This window comes from Aspergillus ruber (assembly GCF_000600275.1).
Source record: "Aspergillus ruber CBS 135680 unplaced genomic scaffold scaffold00011, whole genome shotgun sequence".
In the NCBI taxonomy this organism is placed as follows: domain Eukaryota; kingdom Fungi; phylum Ascomycota; class Eurotiomycetes; order Eurotiales; family Aspergillaceae; genus Aspergillus; species Aspergillus ruber.
In genome coordinates this window covers 106,990-125,278 of record NW_024467307.1, presented here as the reverse complement: position 1 = coordinate 125,278, position 18,289 = coordinate 106,990, and the positions used below count along the sequence as shown (strand labels likewise).

The following is an 18,289-nucleotide window of genomic DNA, read 5'->3' as shown; positions in this document are numbered from 1 at the left end:
GATGCAAGCAATAAGATGTTTATCCGGAATGGCAATAGCATTGTCCGATGCACAATCGATAAACGCCCATGTAGAATGCCAATCAGGATATACATGTACCCCCTCTCTCATCCAGCATCATCGAATCACATTGCATTTTTGTATACTACCCCTCTCTTCCTCAGGTAATGAGGCAGTAATGAGTGGGCAGCTAGACTAGAACCTAACGTACGAAGTGCAGGTTTTTGCTTTTTTTTTTTTTGCCTTGCATAGCTGCCTTGTACTTCCAGGTCACCGCAACTGTGTGGATTGCGGTATGATTAAAGACAGCAACGCCAGTACTCCGTACGGAGTACTCTTAACCTTTTCAACATTTCCCTCGTTTTGACGGTCGACACTGTATCGAATGATGTCTAGGGCCTCTGGACGCCACTGGTGCATCCTCACAGCCGTCTGCACTCTAATGTGGGGGGTTTACTTTAGTAAATAGGGCATCTACTCGAAGTGCTTTGTACGGATCTAATACTGGAAAACTTCAAAATATAGTATACGACCTCCCGGCTTCGCTATCAATTTCATTACAAGCACATTTAGGTCTTTCCGACTCGAAATACGCCTACCTCGTATCCGCGCTGTATACCGCATACGCGGCTCCAAATTCGATCCTCCCCTTCTTCTCCGGACCCCTCGTGCAACGCTTCGGCGAGAAATTCGCTCTTTTGCTGACACTCACGAGTGTGGTTCTCGGGCAGTTAGTATTTGTATTTGCCGTCCATATACGGTTCCAGTCGGGAATGATCCTAGGCCGGTTCTTGCTCGGGCTTGGGGCTGAGATTATGGGGGTATTGGGAACTGAGGTTACTACGCGGTGGTTTAGGTCCGTACATTTTACTACAGGTAGTATCTGTTACTGCTAACACATAGGCAGAGATAAGCGCCTCTCGCTGGCATTGGCGATGAATCTCGCATCGTGGAGACTAGGCAGTGTTACCAATTCGATTCTCGTTCCGCGGCTGGCCAAGGTCCATGGTGTTGTTGCTGCGGGGTGGATGGGCACCGTACTCGCGCTTGGAGTATCGATTCTGAGCGCGACTTACCTGATGTCTATCAAGGACTCTGTGAGTTCAGTAACTGGCGACCACGGTGGCGAAGGAGAGGTAGAAGAAAGAGAACGAGACATCGGCATTCCCGCCTCGTTCTCCAAATATCCTTGGATATTCTGGCAGCTCGGACTCATCTGCATGCTGGGATATGGAAGCATCAACACATTTACAAATTCGGCACAGCGGTTCCTCGCATTTACATTCTATGGTGGGGATCAGCGCGCTGCTGGTTCGGCGACAAGGTAAGTTGCAGATGTCATTATTATTCTCTGTGTGCTGTTTTGGGAGGCTAATGAGTCTAATATAGTATTCCATACATTTTATCAAGTGTTTTGGTTCCTCCGTTGGGCCTTTTACTGGATCTACCATTATTCAATCACTATCCCGCTGCTCTAATCATTACTAGCTTGCTTATGTTCCTTGCGCATCTAATATTCCTGATCAGTCCCGGCATTGGCCCAATTCCTCCACTGTGCTTACTGGGAATTGCGTATGCACTTTTTGGGGTTGCATTCTGGACCAGTCTCACACGATGCCTTATCTTTGTGGGCAAAACTCGCTCTGCTGCAAAACACAGAGGGATACTGCAAGATGCGCCCGAGGGGTGTTATGGAACGGTTGACTCCGATGATGCGAATCAAGACACCGATGACTCCGAAAACCATCAGGAAGTGATTACGTTTGGATTCGGGGTCAATACGAGTCTCATGAACATGGCCACCGGGGCTGTCCCAATTCTCCTCGCTGGTGCCGAAAATTTTGCTGGATATGCAGGTTTAGAAATGGTGTTTCTTGCGCTTGCGGGTCTTGGGTGTCTGGCTTCGGTGCAGTTGGCGTGGATGTGGAATGGTGTTTAGATTTTAGTCTGTAGAATTGATATACATAGAGATTACCAGGTCAATTTTCAGCGGCAGACATGCTTTTCTGTGCATCCTGGACACATCGCTTCCAATTGACCCTTTTAATAAACGCCAGCTCTATCCAAACTACCACACACAACGCCAACAGCGTCCCAATCCAGAACCCCGAAACATTCCACCCAAGCCCAAATGCGATCCCAAACCCAACCGGGAGACCAAGGACACTAAAAGCGCCTGTCTGCACCCATCCCGCTACATCCTGCCGTCCAATGGCGCACAGAATCCCGTTGCTAATGATAGCGACGCATTCCACAACATGACAGACCGCACACACCGGCAAAATGTTCAGAACCATCTCAATCACATCATCTTCCTTTGCAAATATACGTACAATGTACCGTCCAAACACCAAAAGCAAGGACATACCTACGCATCCAACACCGACGGCAACATACAGCGAGACACGCGTGGCTAGCCTTGCCGCATTGGGACTCCCGGCGCCGATCCAATTCCCGATGCGAATTCGGGATGACGTGGATATCGCGAATGGAATATGCCAAAAAATGTTTGAGACGGTGGAGAGGACAGTCTGCGTTGCTAGGATGGAGGGACCTAGATACGACGCAGCATAGGTGTTAAGGCCGTAGGCGAGCGTCTCGACTTCGACTGTTAGAAGACTTGGGATTGAGAGGCGGATCATGGGTCCCCAGCCGCGGAGAGATTGTTGCGTAAATCCAGTCCAGCACTTGTCTAGAGAGAAGAAGTAGACAAGGAGGAAGAAAGTGAGAGCTATGAGGTTGTCTGTCAGAGACAGGGCTATGGGGGCGCCAATAAAGCCCATCCCACGGTTCTATGAATGTCAGTTTTGCACTTCTGTGACCCATGAGAGTGTTTACATACCCAAACCAAAAACCAATTCAAGAAAGCACTGATCGGCGTACATATCAACAACACATACATCCCCACCGAATAGCACCCCTGTGCCTGGATATACCTCCTCCCAGCCTCAAACGCCGCATACCCCGGCATCCCCCACGCCGCTATACGCAAATACCTCCCCACCAGCATAGCCGTATCTTGCTCTGGTATAATATGTACCAGAATCCCCTCCGCGCACCACCACAGCGCCGCTAGTGGAATGGTCACCAGGGTCAGCAAAAGGGCCATTCGCTGTAGATGCACAGAGGTGAGATGCTTCATTCCCGACCCGTAGGACTGCGCGCATAGCGTATCCAGGCTCGTAGTTAGGCCATAGTACACAGCGTAGCCGGTGGCGTTCGCTGTGAAGCCGGCGAGACTGGCGGCGCCGAGTTCGACGGTTCCTAGGTTCCCGACGGTGATTACGGTGATGGTGGTGAGGGAGTATTCGAGGAGAAGGGAGAGAACTACCGGTGTAGCGTTTTTGGTTATAGACTTTACTTCTGTCGCTATTGTAGTTGTATTTGTGTCGTGTATTTGGAAGGTTCGCTGGGGGTGTTCATCGTGTATCCCTGTCTCGACCTCTGCATCGTCGTCACTGTCTGACGGCCGCTCTAGTCTGGTATATTCGCTCATTCCGCTTATTTTCCACTCGCGTAAGAAGTCATGGAATATCTCTCGAATAACTTGCATTTTGTGTTTTGAAAAGCTAATGATATGGTACTGAGTGTACTAGGTTTTTGGCACTGCTTGAAAAGGGATATGGGTTCATCTGGTACGTCATATTTTTAGAGATTCTAACGCAAGGAGGAATGATCGGGAGTTCACATACCATGTAGGTGAGCTATATATAGTTCCAAGAAGGTTAGTGCTAGATTGATGCCCTTCTGCTGCTCGGACTGCAGAATTCCTATTTAGGTATAGCACTATGCTATAATGAGAATCATTGAGATTTGATGTAATGCAATCAACCACCGAGCATGATCATTGGGCTATTTTAACCACATTGACTATAAAATTTATTATCCAGTGGCTTAAATATATATACCTATTTATCCAGTTCCATCTCCTTGACCAGTTCGAGTCCTCTTTGCAGTCTTGCCGGATCCGCTTCTAATTTCTTCATGGTCTTTTTGCGCTTTTCTTCTACCAGCGAGAGCTGGTGTTCTTTGATCCAGTTCAGGTTCAGACAGCGATCCCGCTCGAAATAACCATTTCCCAATGCTTCCCGGATTTTAGGATCCAGGTTAAGCATTATTTGCTTACGACGCCAGATTTCGTACTGTAGTGCTTTCTCCTACGGGGAATGAGTATGGGTCGCGGATTTGGGTATAAAGTGTTTGACATACCCGGTCACGAAGCTTTTCCATCTGCGCCGAGTGGCTGGTAGTAATGGCTCGCTTGTGGTTGCATAGAATGGCAACAGTTCTGTTCGCATCGTTATATGCCTTGACTTTCTCAGTAACAGAGCCTTCGGGCTTCATTGTCTTCAGCAGGTTAGAGAAAGTTAGCGAAGCATTAAAAGTACGAAATACTTTGGCAGTTAGGCCGGACATATAGCTGGAAAGGTGTCTATTTAGCCCAGATGTCTGGTCAAAACAGTCAGAATGTCAAGACCTCACGCTTGAAATGAAGTATTAACATACCGTCAACCGATCGAAGATCTCATCTCCCTGCTTCTTCGGGGATTTCTTGAAGATCTTAATATTTTTGAAGATCTGCCGGCCTACTTCAACTTCGTCATAGAATCGAATACTGTCTTTGCCCAGAAAGTCAAGTATTACGGTATTTGGCGGTTTCAGAGTTACATTTTCGTGTTTCAAGGAGCAGCAACCGACGGTATCTGCCTCGCCCTCCCCTTTCTCATTACCGGCTTGCAAGGCAAGCTTGTCAATGAGGTACATGGCAGTCGTTAACTGGCGTGTTGCCATGAGCTCATGCCGGAGACCCTACTGGTAATCATGCTGTATGCGATCGATATGCTGCTTTAGCTGGCGGGCAGTCTCAAACTTTTTGTAGTCACTCTGTCCCCGAATTTTCGAGTTGGCCGCTAGCATGACATATTTGTAATCTCCGTTCACATTTCCCTACCACATTGCTAGCCATGTCGCGTCTTGGTCATGCTTAATATCTTTCCACTGGTGTCCTACGGGGCGGAAGCACATCCGCATCCTTGCCGATATTGAGCGTCACTTGCTCTGACAAAGCTCTGGTCTTTTCCTTTTTAGGGTGGTCTCCGCGGCCCCGGAAGAGCCCAGGTGGCTCAATTCGAAAATTTCCCACTTTTTGCTGTTGGCCATCCCAAGTGCAATGTCTGAAAGGCTCCTCCAACGCATCTCTAGCAGCTTTTTGTCCGTTTCTTTGGGCCAGTGGCTCAGCTTTCTTCTGAGCTTTTCTGATCTGAAAATGTTCGAATATAGGAGAGAAGTCACACTTGGTCATATTCTTAACTTGTGAAACCTTTCCCTGCAAATTCCAGGCGCCTGAGGTTCTCTTGATAACTTTTTAGAAATCCTCAAAGGAATTCTTCCTGGAAGTACCATTGTCGACATAGTGCGTGGCATCCAGCATTTCTCCAAAGAAGCATGCAACTTCTTCGGCTTCGGCTCGAGTGTGCTCGGGATCCCATCGTACCTCATCTTTACAACTGCCGGTAAGGGAGTATAAGGAAATGGGAATAACACGCCGTTATGCTCGAGTGTTGCCCATTTAACTGTGCCGTCATGCTTGTCGGGCTGTTTCTGCCATTCGTTTCCTGCTGTATCGCCTTCCTGTCCCTGGCTGTCTGAACTTTGACCCGATGCGTTATTTTGACAGCCTCCTTTGAATCATCTTCGGTCTTTATGGAAACTCGTTTGGAGGACTGAGTTGGCAATCTATCGCTTGGTTGAGATATAGGGACATACAATGACCTTCACTACTTCGAGTATCTCGTTTCATAAGGGGCATATCAGAATCAGACTCGGAGTGTTCGCATCTGATGGGTTTCGTGATTGTGGTGTCGAGGCTTTCGCCGTTGGCCAAATCCGCTCGATTATGATTGATATTTCGACCTCGTTCTCGATATAACTGTATCGACTGAGATGAAAGTTAGTGTATGCTGCCACTTATTATTTTATAGCCGGCGACACTCACCAAAGGTTTGTCCTCGTCACTGCTGTTCTCCGGGCGAGGCCTCTTCTTGCGGGTCTTAAAGGGGACACTGTCGTTCATCCCTTCTTTTATCTTTACTTTCTCGTTTTCCTTGTGCTACATCTTGTAAATCACTTTGAGCAATAACGGATTGCAAGAAAGTCAACTTAGAAGAGTAAAATCAATCAACTGGTCACATAATTAGGGCAGCATACATCTCTCGGAAGCTTATCGGGCCCGAAAGCCGAGCTGGTCCGATTCTCCCTCCTCCGAATTTCTCACCTAAAAATCATTCTGAGCATTCGATATCACCGGCTAGATAGTCAGGCGCTAGATTAGAATTATCTTATCAATTATCGTGTCTGTACATTATTATTTGCTGTATATATGGCTCCTCAGGCCCGGCAGCAAAATAGGGCGGCGGTACGTCATTTTGAATCTAGCTACTCGCCCCTTTCCCGCTAATGTTTTTCATGCATAGTGCGATTTGTGCCACTTGCGGAATGTTAGATCAGCCTAAGTCTGATTATAGTAATAGTCGCTTATTGGGGCTAGGTGAAACGCGATAGGGAAGAGCATTGTGGGAATTGCCGAACAGCAGAGGTGCCATGTCTTCGGACTCGTCTTACCCGGAGTGTACGCTCTCGGCAGTCAAAGTAAGCCGACTGGCGTATGTTCATTTATAAGTTGGTCGTTGGCGACTAATTGGAATGACAGGATCTCGGCTCTTGCGAAAAGACTGGAGACTTTAGAGAGTGCTTCTCACGTCTCTCCTAAGTATGTTACCTCTCTGCTTTGTCACGGTTACTTATGCTGATATATTTCCCGTAATAGTGATCAAACTTCTAGACCTAAGCAATCTATACCTAGGGCTGATACAAGGGCTACTAGGAATAATGCAAGCGGGCCGATACCTGAGGAAATTGAAGATACTTTCGGCCTCCCGAAAAGTACAAATCTTGTCCAAGGACAGGCTACACATCACTAAGCTGAAGCACATGAAACGATCCTTCCAAGGCTAATGAAGATTGTGAGATGAGTCCTACGAGACGCGGCGTGCTGAAGTCCGCATTGGAGGTTGTCAGTCAGATGTCGAGCATAGGCTCGGGACTTGCAAGTGATTTTGAAGTGCCTGTTGACGGTACCGCTACAAATACCAATCCAAATGAGACTTTTCGGTCAGAGAGCTTCTGTATATCTTGTCGTCAGGTAAGGTCTTCTTAGCCTTTCATGTGCTGGTCAATGGCTGACATTTGGTAATAGACTACAAGATCCAGTGGCAGGATCATATCTCTCAGAGGAAACTTGAAACTATGGTTTTTGCTTTGATGGATAGGAATGAAAATTACCAGGTATTTCTTCAATATCAAGTGTGCGTGTACACCAAGGAGATGTTTCGCATTTCCGGATGGGCTGCTGCACGCCATTACGAGACATTTTTAAAGCATATGAACAAACTTAACATTACTACAAGAATACGGCACTCACTGCGTTAAAACAAATTAACCCGCTTTTTTCTCTCACTCTTACGCTCGTTCAAACACTAATATAGGGGGTAGGTGTATAGCCCGTCAACGTTCGCTGCTCGGAGCATCCATCATGCTGACCTATATCATGCTCAACAGCTTCTTCCAATTTCGGTCAATTTATTCAAGGAGAAAAAATACCAGGAAAAGAGTCTCGAGAACGCTCGTGGGGCGCTTAGCATATTTTATCACTTACAGAACCGAGCCCTTGAATCCAACCCATCACAGCCAAACGCCTCTTTTTTTACTTGGTAAGAAATGTAAACCGACAGCACGGATCCCTTACTAACGTGATAATAACTAGGACAATCCTCCTCTTCCCCCTCCACCCTTTTTTCTCCCTTTTCTGCAATGTAGTCGGCACTTCCAATGTGCTTGATCTCCAAATTGATGCAAAATGTCACCGACAAGCTTTCACAATTCACACGGACATCAAATTCAGCTACTAAATTACATTGTCTCTTTACTTCTCTGCTGGACCTCTGTCACCCGCTTTTTTATACCACTTCTGAAGACTTGGATGTACCGTCTAGTGCAAATAACGGTGCTAACACATCCAACAATGTCAGTCATTCAATCCCCAGTTTCTGATGGATTGCGCCGCTTTGATAGCGATGGAAGCTTGGTAGACTCTGGGATAGAGGATGCAGAGCTCATGCCGGGTTATCCAGATCTGAGATTTGGATTTCCCTGGGGTGACGGGCAAATGTTGGAGTTGCTTAGTAGTCAACCTTGTTTGGGTTGGCTTGAATGGGGGGGAAACGTAGAGAATACATGTCACCTTTTCATCTCTCAAGCCAGCTTCACTACTTTTCTATCCCATCACAGACAGCAACTGGTCAAAATGGGGTGGGTCAAACCCAATTTAGTCTCATCAAAACATACTGAACCAAAGCCCAAGATACATTACTGCTACTGTATCAAGACATATTCCCCTGAGTGAAAGGCTATTTGGCCCCATTTTCATCGAAAATGTCCGATTAATCCTCGCATACTCAGGAGACGGGCTGTTCGATGCCGACGGATATGACTGGGTTCGCGATTATAGAAGTCGTGAGGGTTGTTGTTCTTACCGTAATCGTACCTCTTTCCCCTTACAGTTATGACTCTGACGACTCCGATGGTAACGATAATCACGAGGTTTCTTTCTCTGTCGCCGATGTGGATGAAGGCATTAGTATGAATCGGATTGAAGATGATTTTCATGGACTGTTTACTTAGTTCTATTGTTACTGGCATCGTCTGGCTTTAGAGGATCTGTCTTGGAGGCATTTGGGACTCGCTACGGTACTTTCTATTCAGGTGGCAAGATTGAATACTGGTATATTGAATCTCTCGGTGTGAGTCGATCCGCGTAATGATTCGCGACAAGTTATATCACAATAATTTTTGGTTTTCGTCAGGGCTTGTCTGCCTGAAACAACATCGTGGGTAGTTCTAGGCATATAGAACCGTCATGGCCATAGGCAAAAACCAGAAACCGTTCAGATCACGATAAAGAATGAGAAAGAAGAAAACAAAAAGGGCCCTCTTCGATGCGGAGATAATAAGAAAAAAATAAAACGCAAAAAGAAAACTCCCCGACTGGGAATCGAACCCAGGTCTCCCGCGCTTGCAGTTATTAAGCTGACAAGCGGAAATCATGACCACTAGACCATCGAGGACTTGATATTTACTGGCTGTATATTTTGATAAATAAGTCTATCTTATTTGTGCAACCCTAACCATATACCTTGGACGTGTGCGTATCAATACAGGTGCATCAATCAATGCTGCAGGAATGCAATAGCTGTGATTGCATGCTAGTGCTAGCACCTATGAGGTTTTATATGGCGTTGTAACGAAGAGCAACATATTGTTTGCAGTGTAAGGGGCGTTCAGACTTGTTTGCCCCTTGTATATATATATCCCCGGGTTCTATCCTAGAGTTCATCTCCGTACTCTGTACCTGTGTACATTTCCACTCCCACTAGAAGGCAAAGAAGAGAGCATGCCTAAACCGGTATTTGTCTTCGTTTCTGGCACCCGATACCCAGCTAACACCTTCGACAACGTGAAAACCATCCTCATAGAACAAGGTTACGAGTGACTCCATCACCTTCCCATCCGTCACCCGCGCAACGGAAAACAAAGATGTGTTACTGACGAAGATATAGCTGGAATGCGGAGTGTTATTGAGCCACTTGTCGAAGTAGGACAAGATGTCGTTCTCATCATGCACAACTGGGCTGGTGTACCTTGTTGCTCGGAATTGCAGGGGCTAACGAGGGCCGAGAGACAAGCGAAGGACTTAATGGAGGAGTTGGCTATTTATTCTTTATCAGTTCCATTTTCGGCAACTTGGGAGAGAATTTGTTGGAATATTTCGCTGAGATGAATATCAATTGGTGGGTTGTGAATATACGTCCCTTTTGCTTCCCTTGTCTTTCGACTACATATGTTAACGTGGGCACAGGAGGAAACAAAACCCCTATTCCCGGATGACCCGATCTACCGATTCTACTTCGACCTCCCCGCGGCTGAAGCTCTGAAATGGGCTGCTGCCATGCGGCCGCATGCATTGCTCAGTATGGGGCTACCAGCGATGGGCGCCGTGTGGCTCGGAGTCCCGTTGACGTACTTGGTTTATACGAAGAATAATGCAGTTACTCCAGAGTTCCAGCGGAAGATGGTCGAGCGTGCGTAAACGGAGGGTGCAGATATGAGGACAGTGGGGATGAAGACAGGGGATAGTCCTTGGTTGGTCGATGTTGAGGTGTTTGTTGGGCATTTGTTGGATGCGGTTAGCACGGGAATGTGATGTAGACAGTTGGAGTTGATTGTATTTTGTTAATGACATCTATGCTACAATGCTCATCGTGAAACCGCTCGAGGAAGTCACGTCGCCGTCCTCAACGACGAAGGTAGACGTTCCTGTGTAGAACGCTTGACCTTCTACCTGCACCACCACAGATTCAATAGACTTTCCCTCTGGTCCATATATCGTAGCCTTCTCAACAATTTCAGCGCTAAAAGCGCCGGTCCCGAAATAGTTCGAGACAAGAGAGTTATATGCCCAACGTTGGCCAACGGGCCTTAATCCCTTTGCATGAGCAAGGGCCATCCGCGCTGTCACGCAAGATCCCGTGGGAGATCGGTCGATTTGGTTCTCAGCAAAGTAGCAAAGACCCGTCTCTGCGCTGACCACGCTGTCTGGTTTGTGCCCCCTGTTGGGATCGACGATCATCACAGAGTATAAGAACGATAGACGCTCGTCTTCGGGGTGCTGAATTGCAGACTTGATTTTGGGTGTCGACTCAAGATAAGGCTTCAGCTTCTGCATGCATTGAGTCACAGCATCCAGGTCCACATTTTTCAAACCATTAGATAACCCTAGGTCGCACGCATTAACAATAGCGTAGAAAGCACCGCCGTAGCTGACGTCCAAGCAAATAGAGTCCTTATCACCAAGTTCCGGCCATCTAATTTCAGCCGGAATCGGTACCTTCAACTGAATCGCACTAGCGAACGCCGGCGTGGACAAGAAAATCACCGGCCGCGATGCATCAGACTTCCTCCCATCTAATGTAACAGGAACAGCCACTCTGACCAATCCACAAGGCGCATGGATATTGATACCAACCGTTTGTGTCTCCAAATCAAGTTTCAGCGACCCCCGTTGCGGAAAAACAGCACGGTCATGGGTATCAACCAAGAATCGGCCCAATGCGATAGTAGCATGCCCGCACATTGTCGAGAACCCCTCATTATGAATGAACAGGGTCCCAACATGAGCTTCTCCTGATCGAACGAGTTCAGTATCCGGTCGTATAATCGCACCGTACATGCCGTCATGACCACGCGGTTCAAACATAAGCCGTCGACGGACATGGTCGTAGTCGCGCATCGCTTGATCGCGCTGTTCTAGTAGTGTCCCGAACAGTGATGGAAAGCCTGAGTAGACGATCCGGGTTGGTTCACCGGTGGTGTGCATGTCGATGCAGCGGATAGGTTGTGTGTTGGTGGCATTTTCGAGTGATTGTGCCAAATCCATGTTGATGGTGATACGGGCAAGTTGAATACAAATATACGGCAGCAGCAGCGGCTTAGATGATTGATAGCTGGCCGCGGGGTTGAGGGGTTGTCAGATGTGACCCACAAGGGGCGTAGATGTACTATAGGCTCTGTAGGGCGTAGGATGTAATGATTAACCTCGAGTATAACGAACCTCGAGTATAACGAACCTCGAGTATAACGAGTCAAGTGGGACAGTGCGTTGACATTGTTTGTTTCACACTGACTCGTTTGTACAGCTGAAAACAAAACAACGATAGGAAAAGAAAAATAACAGAAATGAGAAACAAGAAATAAGACGTCTAGAGTCATGACTACATAGCAAAAAAAAAAAAAGAAGGTATGGCCCCAATCGCGACTCGAACGCGAGACCTCTTCGATATCAGATTTGTTGACCCGAACGAAGAATCATACCACTAGACCATCGGGGCTATTGATAATATGCTTCGCCATATATGTTATATATGGTATATAACATCATATTCAACCTGGTCAGATTTTTCAGGCATGTGTATATGCAAGGAGAACAACGTTTATCACGCAATTCCCAACCGTAGTGGTGCTGAACACGCTGTGTGACGCTTTTCCTAGTTGGTTTTTCTGCCACTTTCTCCTGTCGTCGTTTTCCTCCAGCGTCCTGTCAACCTATCAATTCCCTGTAAATCTTGCATGGTTTTGACTCCCCAGTTCCTCTGTTGTCTGGGGACACTCACCGCTTACCGAGAGAAGCAATACCCCGGTCACCGCCTTCGGTCGATCCTACCACTAATGAGTAATGGCGGGTTTATCGATCTGGCTCATAGTGGCGGATGCTTTGGTGTCCCCTTTCGCTTCCATTATTGCATTGCGCACGTATCCTTGCGCATACTCGTTCGTACTCCCTTTCTTGCTCATCCAGAATTTTCCATTTGTTCTATTTCGTCCGCCGTTTGTACGCTACCCATTGAGGTGAATCCCGTGCATCAAACGTCGTCTTGCCCATTGCTGTACTTGCATGCCTCCAAGGTCCTTTGTGCCTCCTCACCTGTGGAACATCGGAGGTCGTCTGTATATCCCAGCCAGTCGCTCGCTCCTCCGTCCTGGCACTATCGCCGCAGCCGCGTCTCATTGCTCTGTTCTGCCACGTCCGCCGGTCCCGTATCGGAGCCGTCTATTGTCCAGCCCGTCAGCCGGCCGTTTCTTTTCCCAGTTCTCCTGCAAACCTTTCTCCACACATTCCGTGACCATGGGGCCAATTGAACGTCTGACAGAATACCTGGAGAAGCCGGAGGTTGACAACAGATCATACCGAGTGATCCGTCTAGAAAATAAGCTCGAGGCTCTCTTAGTTCATGATCCCGATACAGACAAAGCCAGCGCGGCCTGCAACGTCAATGTGGGAAACTTTTCAGACTATGATGACATGGCGGGGCTTTCCCATGCCGTCGAGCATCTTCTATTTATGGGAACTGAGAAGGTAAGCAGCCTTGCGCTTGTTGTGCCTTTCTAGAGCTGAGAACTGACCGACCCCTGCAACAATAGTTCCCTCAAGAGAATGCCTACAACCAATATCTTGCCGCCCATTCGGGATCATCCAACGCCTACACTGCAGCAACAGAGACAAACTACTTCTTTGAAGTGTCTGCTACATCGACTGACGACCATGCGCACCACCAACCTGCCACTAATGGATCGGTCAATGGGTCTACCAATGGCCCTGATGTAAAGCAAAATGGGACTGCAAAGTCTGAAGAACCCCCCCTATCGCCCCTTTACGGAGCCCTCGACCGTTTCGCACAGTTCTTTGTCAGTCCGTTGTTCCTGGAATCGACTCTCGATCGTGAATTAAGAGCGGTGGACTCGGAGAACAAGAAGAATCTTCAGAGTGACCTATGGCGTCTGATGCAGTTGAACAAGTCTCTATCAAACCCCAAGCACCCGTACAGCCATTTCTCCACTGGCAACTTGCAGACACTGAAGGAGGAGCCAGAGAAACGCGGACTCAATGTCCGCGATGAATTCATTAAACACTACGAGAGACATTACTCAGCTAACCGCATGAAGCTTGTCGTTCTTGGACGGGAATCGCTGGACGATCTTGAGAAGTGGGTTGGTGACTTTTTCAGCGACGTGAAGAACAAGGACTTGCCGCAAAATCGGTGGGACGATGTACAGCCATGGTTGTCCGAACATCTGGGGATTCAAATATTCGCCAAGCCGGTCATGGATACTCGGTCATTGGATTTCTATTTCCCATTTCTTGACGAAGAGTTCCTGTACGAGTCCCAACCAAGCCGCTACCTCAGTCATTTGGTGGGTCACGAGGGCCCAGGTAGTATCTTGGCCTATATCAAGGCGAAGGGTTGGGCAAATGGCTTATCGGCCGGTGCCATGCCTATTTGCCCTGGATCTGCTTTTTTCACCATCTCTGTCAAGTTGACCAAGGAAGGATTGAAGCAACACCGTGAAGTGGCCAAGGTGATCTTCGAGTACCTTGCCATGGTCAAGGAACGCGAGCCAGAACAGTGGATCTTTGACGAAATGAAGGATCTCACTGAAGTTGACTTCCGGTTCAGACAGAAGTCCCCGGCCAGTCGCTTCACGAGCCGCTTGAGCAGTGTCATGCAGAAGCCTTTGCCTAGAGAGTGGCTGCTGAGTGGCTCGAATCTAAGAACATTCGATGCCAAGCTTATCAAGAAGGCACTGTCAGCCTTCCGGGCAGACAATTTCCGGGCTGTCATTGTGGCCCAAGAATACCCGGGTGACTGGGACCGTAAGGAAAAGTGGTACGGTACAGAACACAAGGTTGAGAAGATCCCCGAGGACTTCATGTCAGAAATCGAGAAGGCGCTGGCCAGCACTCCCGAAACCAGAACGTCTGACTTGCACATGCCCCACAAGAACGAGTTTGTCCCGACCCGACTTTCTGTGGAGAAGAAGGAAGTCTCGGAGCCATCCAAGACACCGAAGCTTATCCGCCACGATGACCGTGTTCGTCTTTGGTTCAAGAAGGACGACCGTTTCTGGGTCCCCAAAGCCATTTTGCAAATCACCCTCAGGAACCCGTTGGTCTGGGCGACGCCTGCAAACTATGTGAAATCCCGACTGTATTGTGAGCTTGTGAGAGATTCTCTGAATGAGTATTCTTACGACGCAGAGCTTGCCGGTTTGGACTACAACCTCTCTTCCAGCATGTTCGGCTTCGATATCTCGATTGGCGGATACAACGACAAGATGTCAGTGCTCCTGGAGAAGGTGTTGACAGGCATGCGTGACCTTGAGGTCAAACCGGAGCGGTTCCACGTCGTCAAGGAGCGTTTGTCCCGGGCCTACCGTAACGCAGAATATCAACAGCCGTTCTACCAAGTCGGAGAATTCACCAGATACCTGACGGCAGAGAGGACCTGGATCAACGAGCAGTTTGCTGCAGAATTGGAATTCATCGAAGCCGAGGAGGTTTCGGCATTCTTCCAAGAAATCCTGCAACAAACCCATATCGAAGTCCTGGCCCACGGTAACCTATACAAGGAGGATGCTCTTCGGATGACGGACTCGGTGGAGAAGGTACTACAGAGCAGGCCTTTGCCTCCGTCTCAGTGGAACGTGAGGCGCAACATGATTATCCCCCCGGGAAGCAACTACGTCTATGAGCGGACCCTTAAGGACCCTGCAAACGTCAATCACTGTATCGAATATTACTTGTTCGCCGGAAGCAGCATGGACCACGTTCTCCGGGCTAAGCTTCTGCTGTTTGCTCAGATGACTGACGAGCCCGCGTTCGACCAACTACGGAGCAAGGAACAGCTGGGATATGTTGTCTGGAGCGGCGCTCGCTACTCCGCCACTACCATCGGGTATCGGGTCATTATTCAGAGTGAACGCAATGCGAAGTATCTGGAGTCTCGTATCGATTCCTTCTTGAGCGACTTCGGAAAGAAGTTGGCGGACATGTCAAATCAAGAATTCGAGGGCCACAAGCGCAGCGTTATCAAGAAGAGACTCGAGACGCTCAAGAACCTGAGTTCCGAGACTAGCCGATTCTGGACGCACATTGGCTCGGAATACTTTGATTTCGTGCAAAATGAGGTCGACGCTGCCACCGTCCGAACACTAACCAAGCTGGATGCCATCCAATTCTACGAGCAATACATCAACCCTCAGTCTATCACTCGGGCCAAGCTCGCTGTGCACCTCATTGCACAGAACAGCACTCACCCGGAAGCCACAAGTGTGTCGGAGCGGAAGTCCCAGCTGATTCTGAGCCTTGTTGAGCAGCTGGAAGCCGCCGGATTCGCAGTTGACTCGAAACGCTTTGAGACTGCATTTGCCAAGGTCGATGTGTCGACCGGTGACAAGGCCCAGATCTTGTCTACTCTTAACACATTCCTGTTGAATGAGATGAGCCTCTCCGAGGAACAAACAAAACCGGCACTCGAACAGGCTGAACGCATCCTGGGCTTCCAGTTGAAGCATCTAGGCTTCGAGCCAAGCGATGAGCACAATCTCGAGGACTCAGCGCAGACCTCTGCTGGGACCAATGGCATTAAGAAGCGCAAGGTCCAGCAAAGTGTGACCTACATCACTGATGTGCCGGAGTACAAGGCTCGTCTGGCTGTCAGCGCCGGGCCTCATGCTGTCACTGATATCAGTGAATTTGAAGATTTTGATGCTAAGCTCTGATTTATTTTTATGTGACATGGTGTGGATGGCATGCTAGAGAGCAGTTTAATTTCATGAGTTTCATTTTGTATCTCGGTGCATTGGTTCGGCTGAATTGGGGTGATGACGGGGAGTCGTTGGGTTTTTGGATAATGAATATGATGAGTACAGTGAATTTAGATTCAGCCATAGATAATGTTTTTGCATTTCAACCCTTGAGACTACGTGCTTTTCATTCTTGTGTGTACTTTGTAGTTGCTGTATGTGTCTCGGCTCGGCCAAACGTTTCCGCGGGCTCGGAGCTCCAGCTGTTGATCGCAGCACCGACTTGCGATGAGCATCAACACTACAACCTACCAATCCCTCTTATTTTCTGTCTTCGTGATAAGAAAAGCCTGGCTGCTTGCAATTCGGACCGTGAAGGAGCTCAGTCACCAAAATGGCAACCACTACGGCCACAGCGATGCAAAGCTCTCGCCCGTACGTCTATTTACTTCACGAGATAGCAGCAGCCACCAAGAATTATGGTTCGATCTCAAGTAACTAATCCAATCTCTCAATCATAGACCAACCCTCCCCAAAGACTTCTCCGCTCAGCAACCGCAGACCATCCGCCTCTACCCCCTTTCGAACTACACATTCGGCACCAAGGAAACGCAACCAGAAGAAGACCCGTCGGTACTGGCCCGTCTAAAGCGTCTCGAGGAACACTACGACCAGTATGGTATGAGACGAACATGCGAGGGTGTTCTTGTGTGTCATGAGCATAACCATCCGCATGTGTTGATGTTGCAGATTGCGAATGCGTTTTTTAAGCTGTACGTGCACCGGCACTTGGATACCCCGTTTGAGAAGGGGAATGATGGTCGAACTTATACTGATTATGTATGATGTTGGTTGTAGACCAGGAGACTACCTGCACTACGAAGACGACGAAGTCGACGGCTTCAAGAAACGGCTAAACGAGCGTCTTGCACCGGTCGGATCGCAGTTTTCTGGCGAGGGCGTGAACGAAGATTGGGAGATTGGTGATACGCTTGCACAGTGGTGGAGGCCGAACTTTGAGACTTTTATGTATCCGTTCTTGCCGGGACATGTGACGAGGCCTAAGGAGTGCAAGAAGTTGTATTTCATTCAGTTGCCGAAGAAGAGTGCGTCCTGTCCCGCCCTCTCTCTGCTTCTCACCCATGCTATGGGAAATCTGGGTATGTGAGATTGTTGCTAACACGGAACTGTGGTTAGAGGTCCTCTCCGTCCCCAAGAACATGAAACTCCTCGCCGTGCCCCTGTTCGAACTGTACGACAACACAGGACGATACGGTCCCCAACTTTCCGCCATCCCGCACTTACTCTCGCGGTACAACTTCGAGTTTGTTGATGAGAATGACAACGTCGTCGCGGCTACCCCGGGGACACCGTTGCCTGAGGGTCAAATCCCGAAGGCCAAGGTGGTCGCGGGGGAGGGTCAGGATGAGGGGATGGCCGATTATACCGAGGAGAATGGTGGGGCAGACATTCAGAGTTGAGATAGCACATGAAGAGTCGGCTTATTCGGATAGTAAGTGTTTGCTCCGGGATCGGGGACGGATGTTTATCCTCTGCAGGAACTAATATCGGGGTTAGATGCATCGCTTGATCGTGGCCGGTTGGCGTTCTAGGAGCGCTTCTTTCTCTTTTATTTCGTTTTATGACCAGGCTTTTAATTCATGATTTTGACATGTACTCTGTATATCAGCTGTCTATAAAGACCACCCGATGTAAATGCTTTCTATCTAGCTATACTATAACGAAGACGAAAACAAATGCCGAGGCATGAAACCTACCCAATCTGATTACCCACAGCCCTGCAGAAATAGCCCCGGAGTAGCCCCGGGGAAACCAAATTAAACATGAGGGGTCAATTCCTCTCCAGCACTAAGACAAACCCCGGCGATCCCCAGAGTAAATGCTATCTACCATGACTCTCCATAAATGAAACAGTAAACTAAAACATGAATCCTACCCAATGTGACCATTCGCAGTAGCGCCGGAGCCGTATATTAAAACTCCCTCCGCATCACACGCCATGCAGGTTCACTTG

General features: G+C 48.4%; 8 protein-coding genes and 2 non-coding genes across 10 annotated transcripts; 4 read left to right on the top strand and 6 right to left on the bottom strand.

The window, feature by feature from the left end:
• The first annotated feature begins 289 nt into the window (after positions 1 to 289).
• On the top strand, positions 290 to 2,012 carry EURHEDRAFT_530517 (MFS general substrate transporter). Its single transcript, XM_040787149.1, has 4 exons — positions 290 to 461; positions 526 to 856; positions 908 to 1,324; positions 1,390 to 2,012. Exons 1-4 carry the CDS (start codon positions 386 to 388, stop codon positions 1,937 to 1,939), a joined length of 1,374 nt encoding a protein of 457 aa, XP_040639249.1. The 5' UTR covers positions 290 to 385; the 3' UTR covers positions 1,940 to 2,012.
• Positions 1,980 to 3,553, bottom strand: EURHEDRAFT_514990 (MATE family efflux transporter; the record flags this gene model as incomplete). Its single annotated transcript, XM_040786327.1, has 3 exons — positions 1,980 to 2,792; positions 2,843 to 3,369; positions 3,460 to 3,553. 3 exons carry the CDS (start codon positions 3,551 to 3,553, stop codon positions 1,980 to 1,982), a joined length of 1,434 nt encoding a protein of 477 aa, XP_040639248.1.
• Positions 3,554 to 3,908: 355 nt separating this feature from the next.
• Positions 3,909 to 4,791, bottom strand: EURHEDRAFT_377145 (uncharacterized protein; the record flags this gene model as incomplete). Its single annotated transcript, XM_040778932.1, has 4 exons — positions 3,909 to 4,157; positions 4,210 to 4,347; positions 4,396 to 4,449; positions 4,507 to 4,791. 4 exons carry the CDS (start codon positions 4,789 to 4,791, stop codon positions 3,909 to 3,911), a joined length of 726 nt encoding a protein of 241 aa, XP_040639247.1.
• Positions 4,792 to 4,984: 193 nt separating this feature from the next.
• Positions 4,985 to 6,073, bottom strand: EURHEDRAFT_402262 (uncharacterized protein; the record flags this gene model as incomplete). The annotated part of the gene is made up of 5 exons (XM_040780131.1): positions 4,985 to 5,361; positions 5,401 to 5,507; positions 5,543 to 5,645; positions 5,767 to 5,938; positions 5,996 to 6,073. 5 exons carry the CDS (start codon positions 6,071 to 6,073, stop codon positions 4,985 to 4,987), a joined length of 837 nt encoding a protein of 278 aa, XP_040639246.1.
• Positions 6,074 to 9,094: 3,021 nt separating this feature from the next.
• EURHEDRAFT_t66 lies at positions 9,095 to 9,182 on the bottom strand. Its single transcript has one exon. It is a non-coding gene; the product is annotated as a tRNA-Asp (tRNA).
• Positions 9,183 to 9,508: 326 nt separating this feature from the next.
• Positions 9,509 to 10,204, top strand: EURHEDRAFT_377144 (uncharacterized protein; the record flags this gene model as incomplete). Its single annotated transcript, XM_040778931.1, has 3 exons — positions 9,509 to 9,520; positions 9,591 to 9,653; positions 9,974 to 10,204. 3 exons carry the CDS (start codon positions 9,509 to 9,511, stop codon positions 10,202 to 10,204), a joined length of 306 nt encoding a protein of 101 aa, XP_040639245.1.
• Positions 10,205 to 10,228: 24 nt separating this feature from the next.
• On the bottom strand, positions 10,229 to 11,889 carry EURHEDRAFT_411840 (putative proline racemase). The gene has a single exon (XM_040781743.1). The coding sequence runs from the start codon at positions 11,549 to 11,551 to the stop codon at positions 10,358 to 10,360; it is 1,194 nt and encodes a 397-aa protein (XP_040639244.1). The 5' UTR covers positions 11,552 to 11,889; the 3' UTR covers positions 10,229 to 10,357.
• Positions 11,890 to 11,915: 26 nt separating this feature from the next.
• EURHEDRAFT_t65 lies at positions 11,916 to 12,002 on the bottom strand. The gene has a single exon. It is a non-coding gene; the product is annotated as a tRNA-Pro (tRNA).
• A 377-nt stretch (positions 12,003 to 12,379) lies between these two features.
• On the top strand, positions 12,380 to 16,438 carry EURHEDRAFT_499281 (a-pheromone processing metallopeptidase Ste23). The gene is made up of 2 exons (XM_040785724.1): positions 12,380 to 13,027; positions 13,093 to 16,438. The coding sequence occupies exons 1-2, from the start codon at positions 12,566 to 12,568 to the stop codon at positions 16,228 to 16,230; spliced, it is 3,600 nt and encodes a 1,199-aa protein (XP_040639243.1). The 5' UTR covers positions 12,380 to 12,565; the 3' UTR covers positions 16,231 to 16,438.
• Positions 16,439 to 16,560: 122 nt separating this feature from the next.
• On the top strand, positions 16,561 to 18,022 carry EURHEDRAFT_411837 (cleavage and polyadenylation specificity factor subunit 5). The gene is made up of 5 exons (XM_040781742.1): positions 16,561 to 16,689; positions 16,776 to 17,027; positions 17,113 to 17,360; positions 17,452 to 17,767; positions 17,833 to 18,022. The coding sequence occupies exons 1-4, from the start codon at positions 16,649 to 16,651 to the stop codon at positions 17,733 to 17,735; spliced, it is 825 nt and encodes a 274-aa protein (XP_040639242.1). The 5' UTR covers positions 16,561 to 16,648; the 3' UTR covers positions 17,736 to 17,767; positions 17,833 to 18,022.
• The last annotated feature ends 267 nt before the right edge of the window (positions 18,023 to 18,289 follow it).

What these genes read in the sequence shown, in the direction of transcription:
- EURHEDRAFT_530517 (XM_040787149.1), top strand. Translation starts at nt 386, where the DNA reads ATGATGTCTAGGGCCTCTGGACGCCACTGGTGCATCCTCACAGCCGTC. An exon ending in GTTACTACGCGGTGGTTTAG is followed by an intron (nt 857 to 907) that starts GTCCGTACATTT and finishes ACACATAGGCAG; the next exon opens with AGATAAGCGCCTCTCGCTGG. An exon ending in GCTGCTGGTTCGGCGACAAG is followed by an intron (nt 1,325 to 1,389) that starts GTAAGTTGCAGA and finishes AGTCTAATATAG; the next exon opens with TATTCCATACATTTTATCAA.
- EURHEDRAFT_411840 (XM_040781743.1), bottom strand. Translation starts at nt 11,551, where the DNA reads ATGGATTTGGCACAATCACTCGAAAATGCCACCAACACACAACCTATC.
- EURHEDRAFT_499281 (XM_040785724.1), top strand. Translation starts at nt 12,566, where the DNA reads ATGCCTCCAAGGTCCTTTGTGCCTCCTCACCTGTGGAACATCGGAGGT. An exon ending in TATTTATGGGAACTGAGAAG is followed by an intron (nt 13,028 to 13,092) that starts GTAAGCAGCCTT and finishes CTGCAACAATAG; the next exon opens with TTCCCTCAAGAGAATGCCTA.
- EURHEDRAFT_411837 (XM_040781742.1), top strand. Translation starts at nt 16,649, where the DNA reads ATGGCAACCACTACGGCCACAGCGATGCAAAGCTCTCGCCC. An exon ending in GCGATGCAAAGCTCTCGCCC is followed by an intron (nt 16,690 to 16,775) that starts GTACGTCTATTT and finishes TCTCAATCATAG; the next exon opens with ACCAACCCTCCCCAAAGACT. An exon ending in GCGAATGCGTTTTTTAAGCT is followed by an intron (nt 17,028 to 17,112) that starts GTACGTGCACCG and finishes TGTTGGTTGTAG; the next exon opens with ACCAGGAGACTACCTGCACT.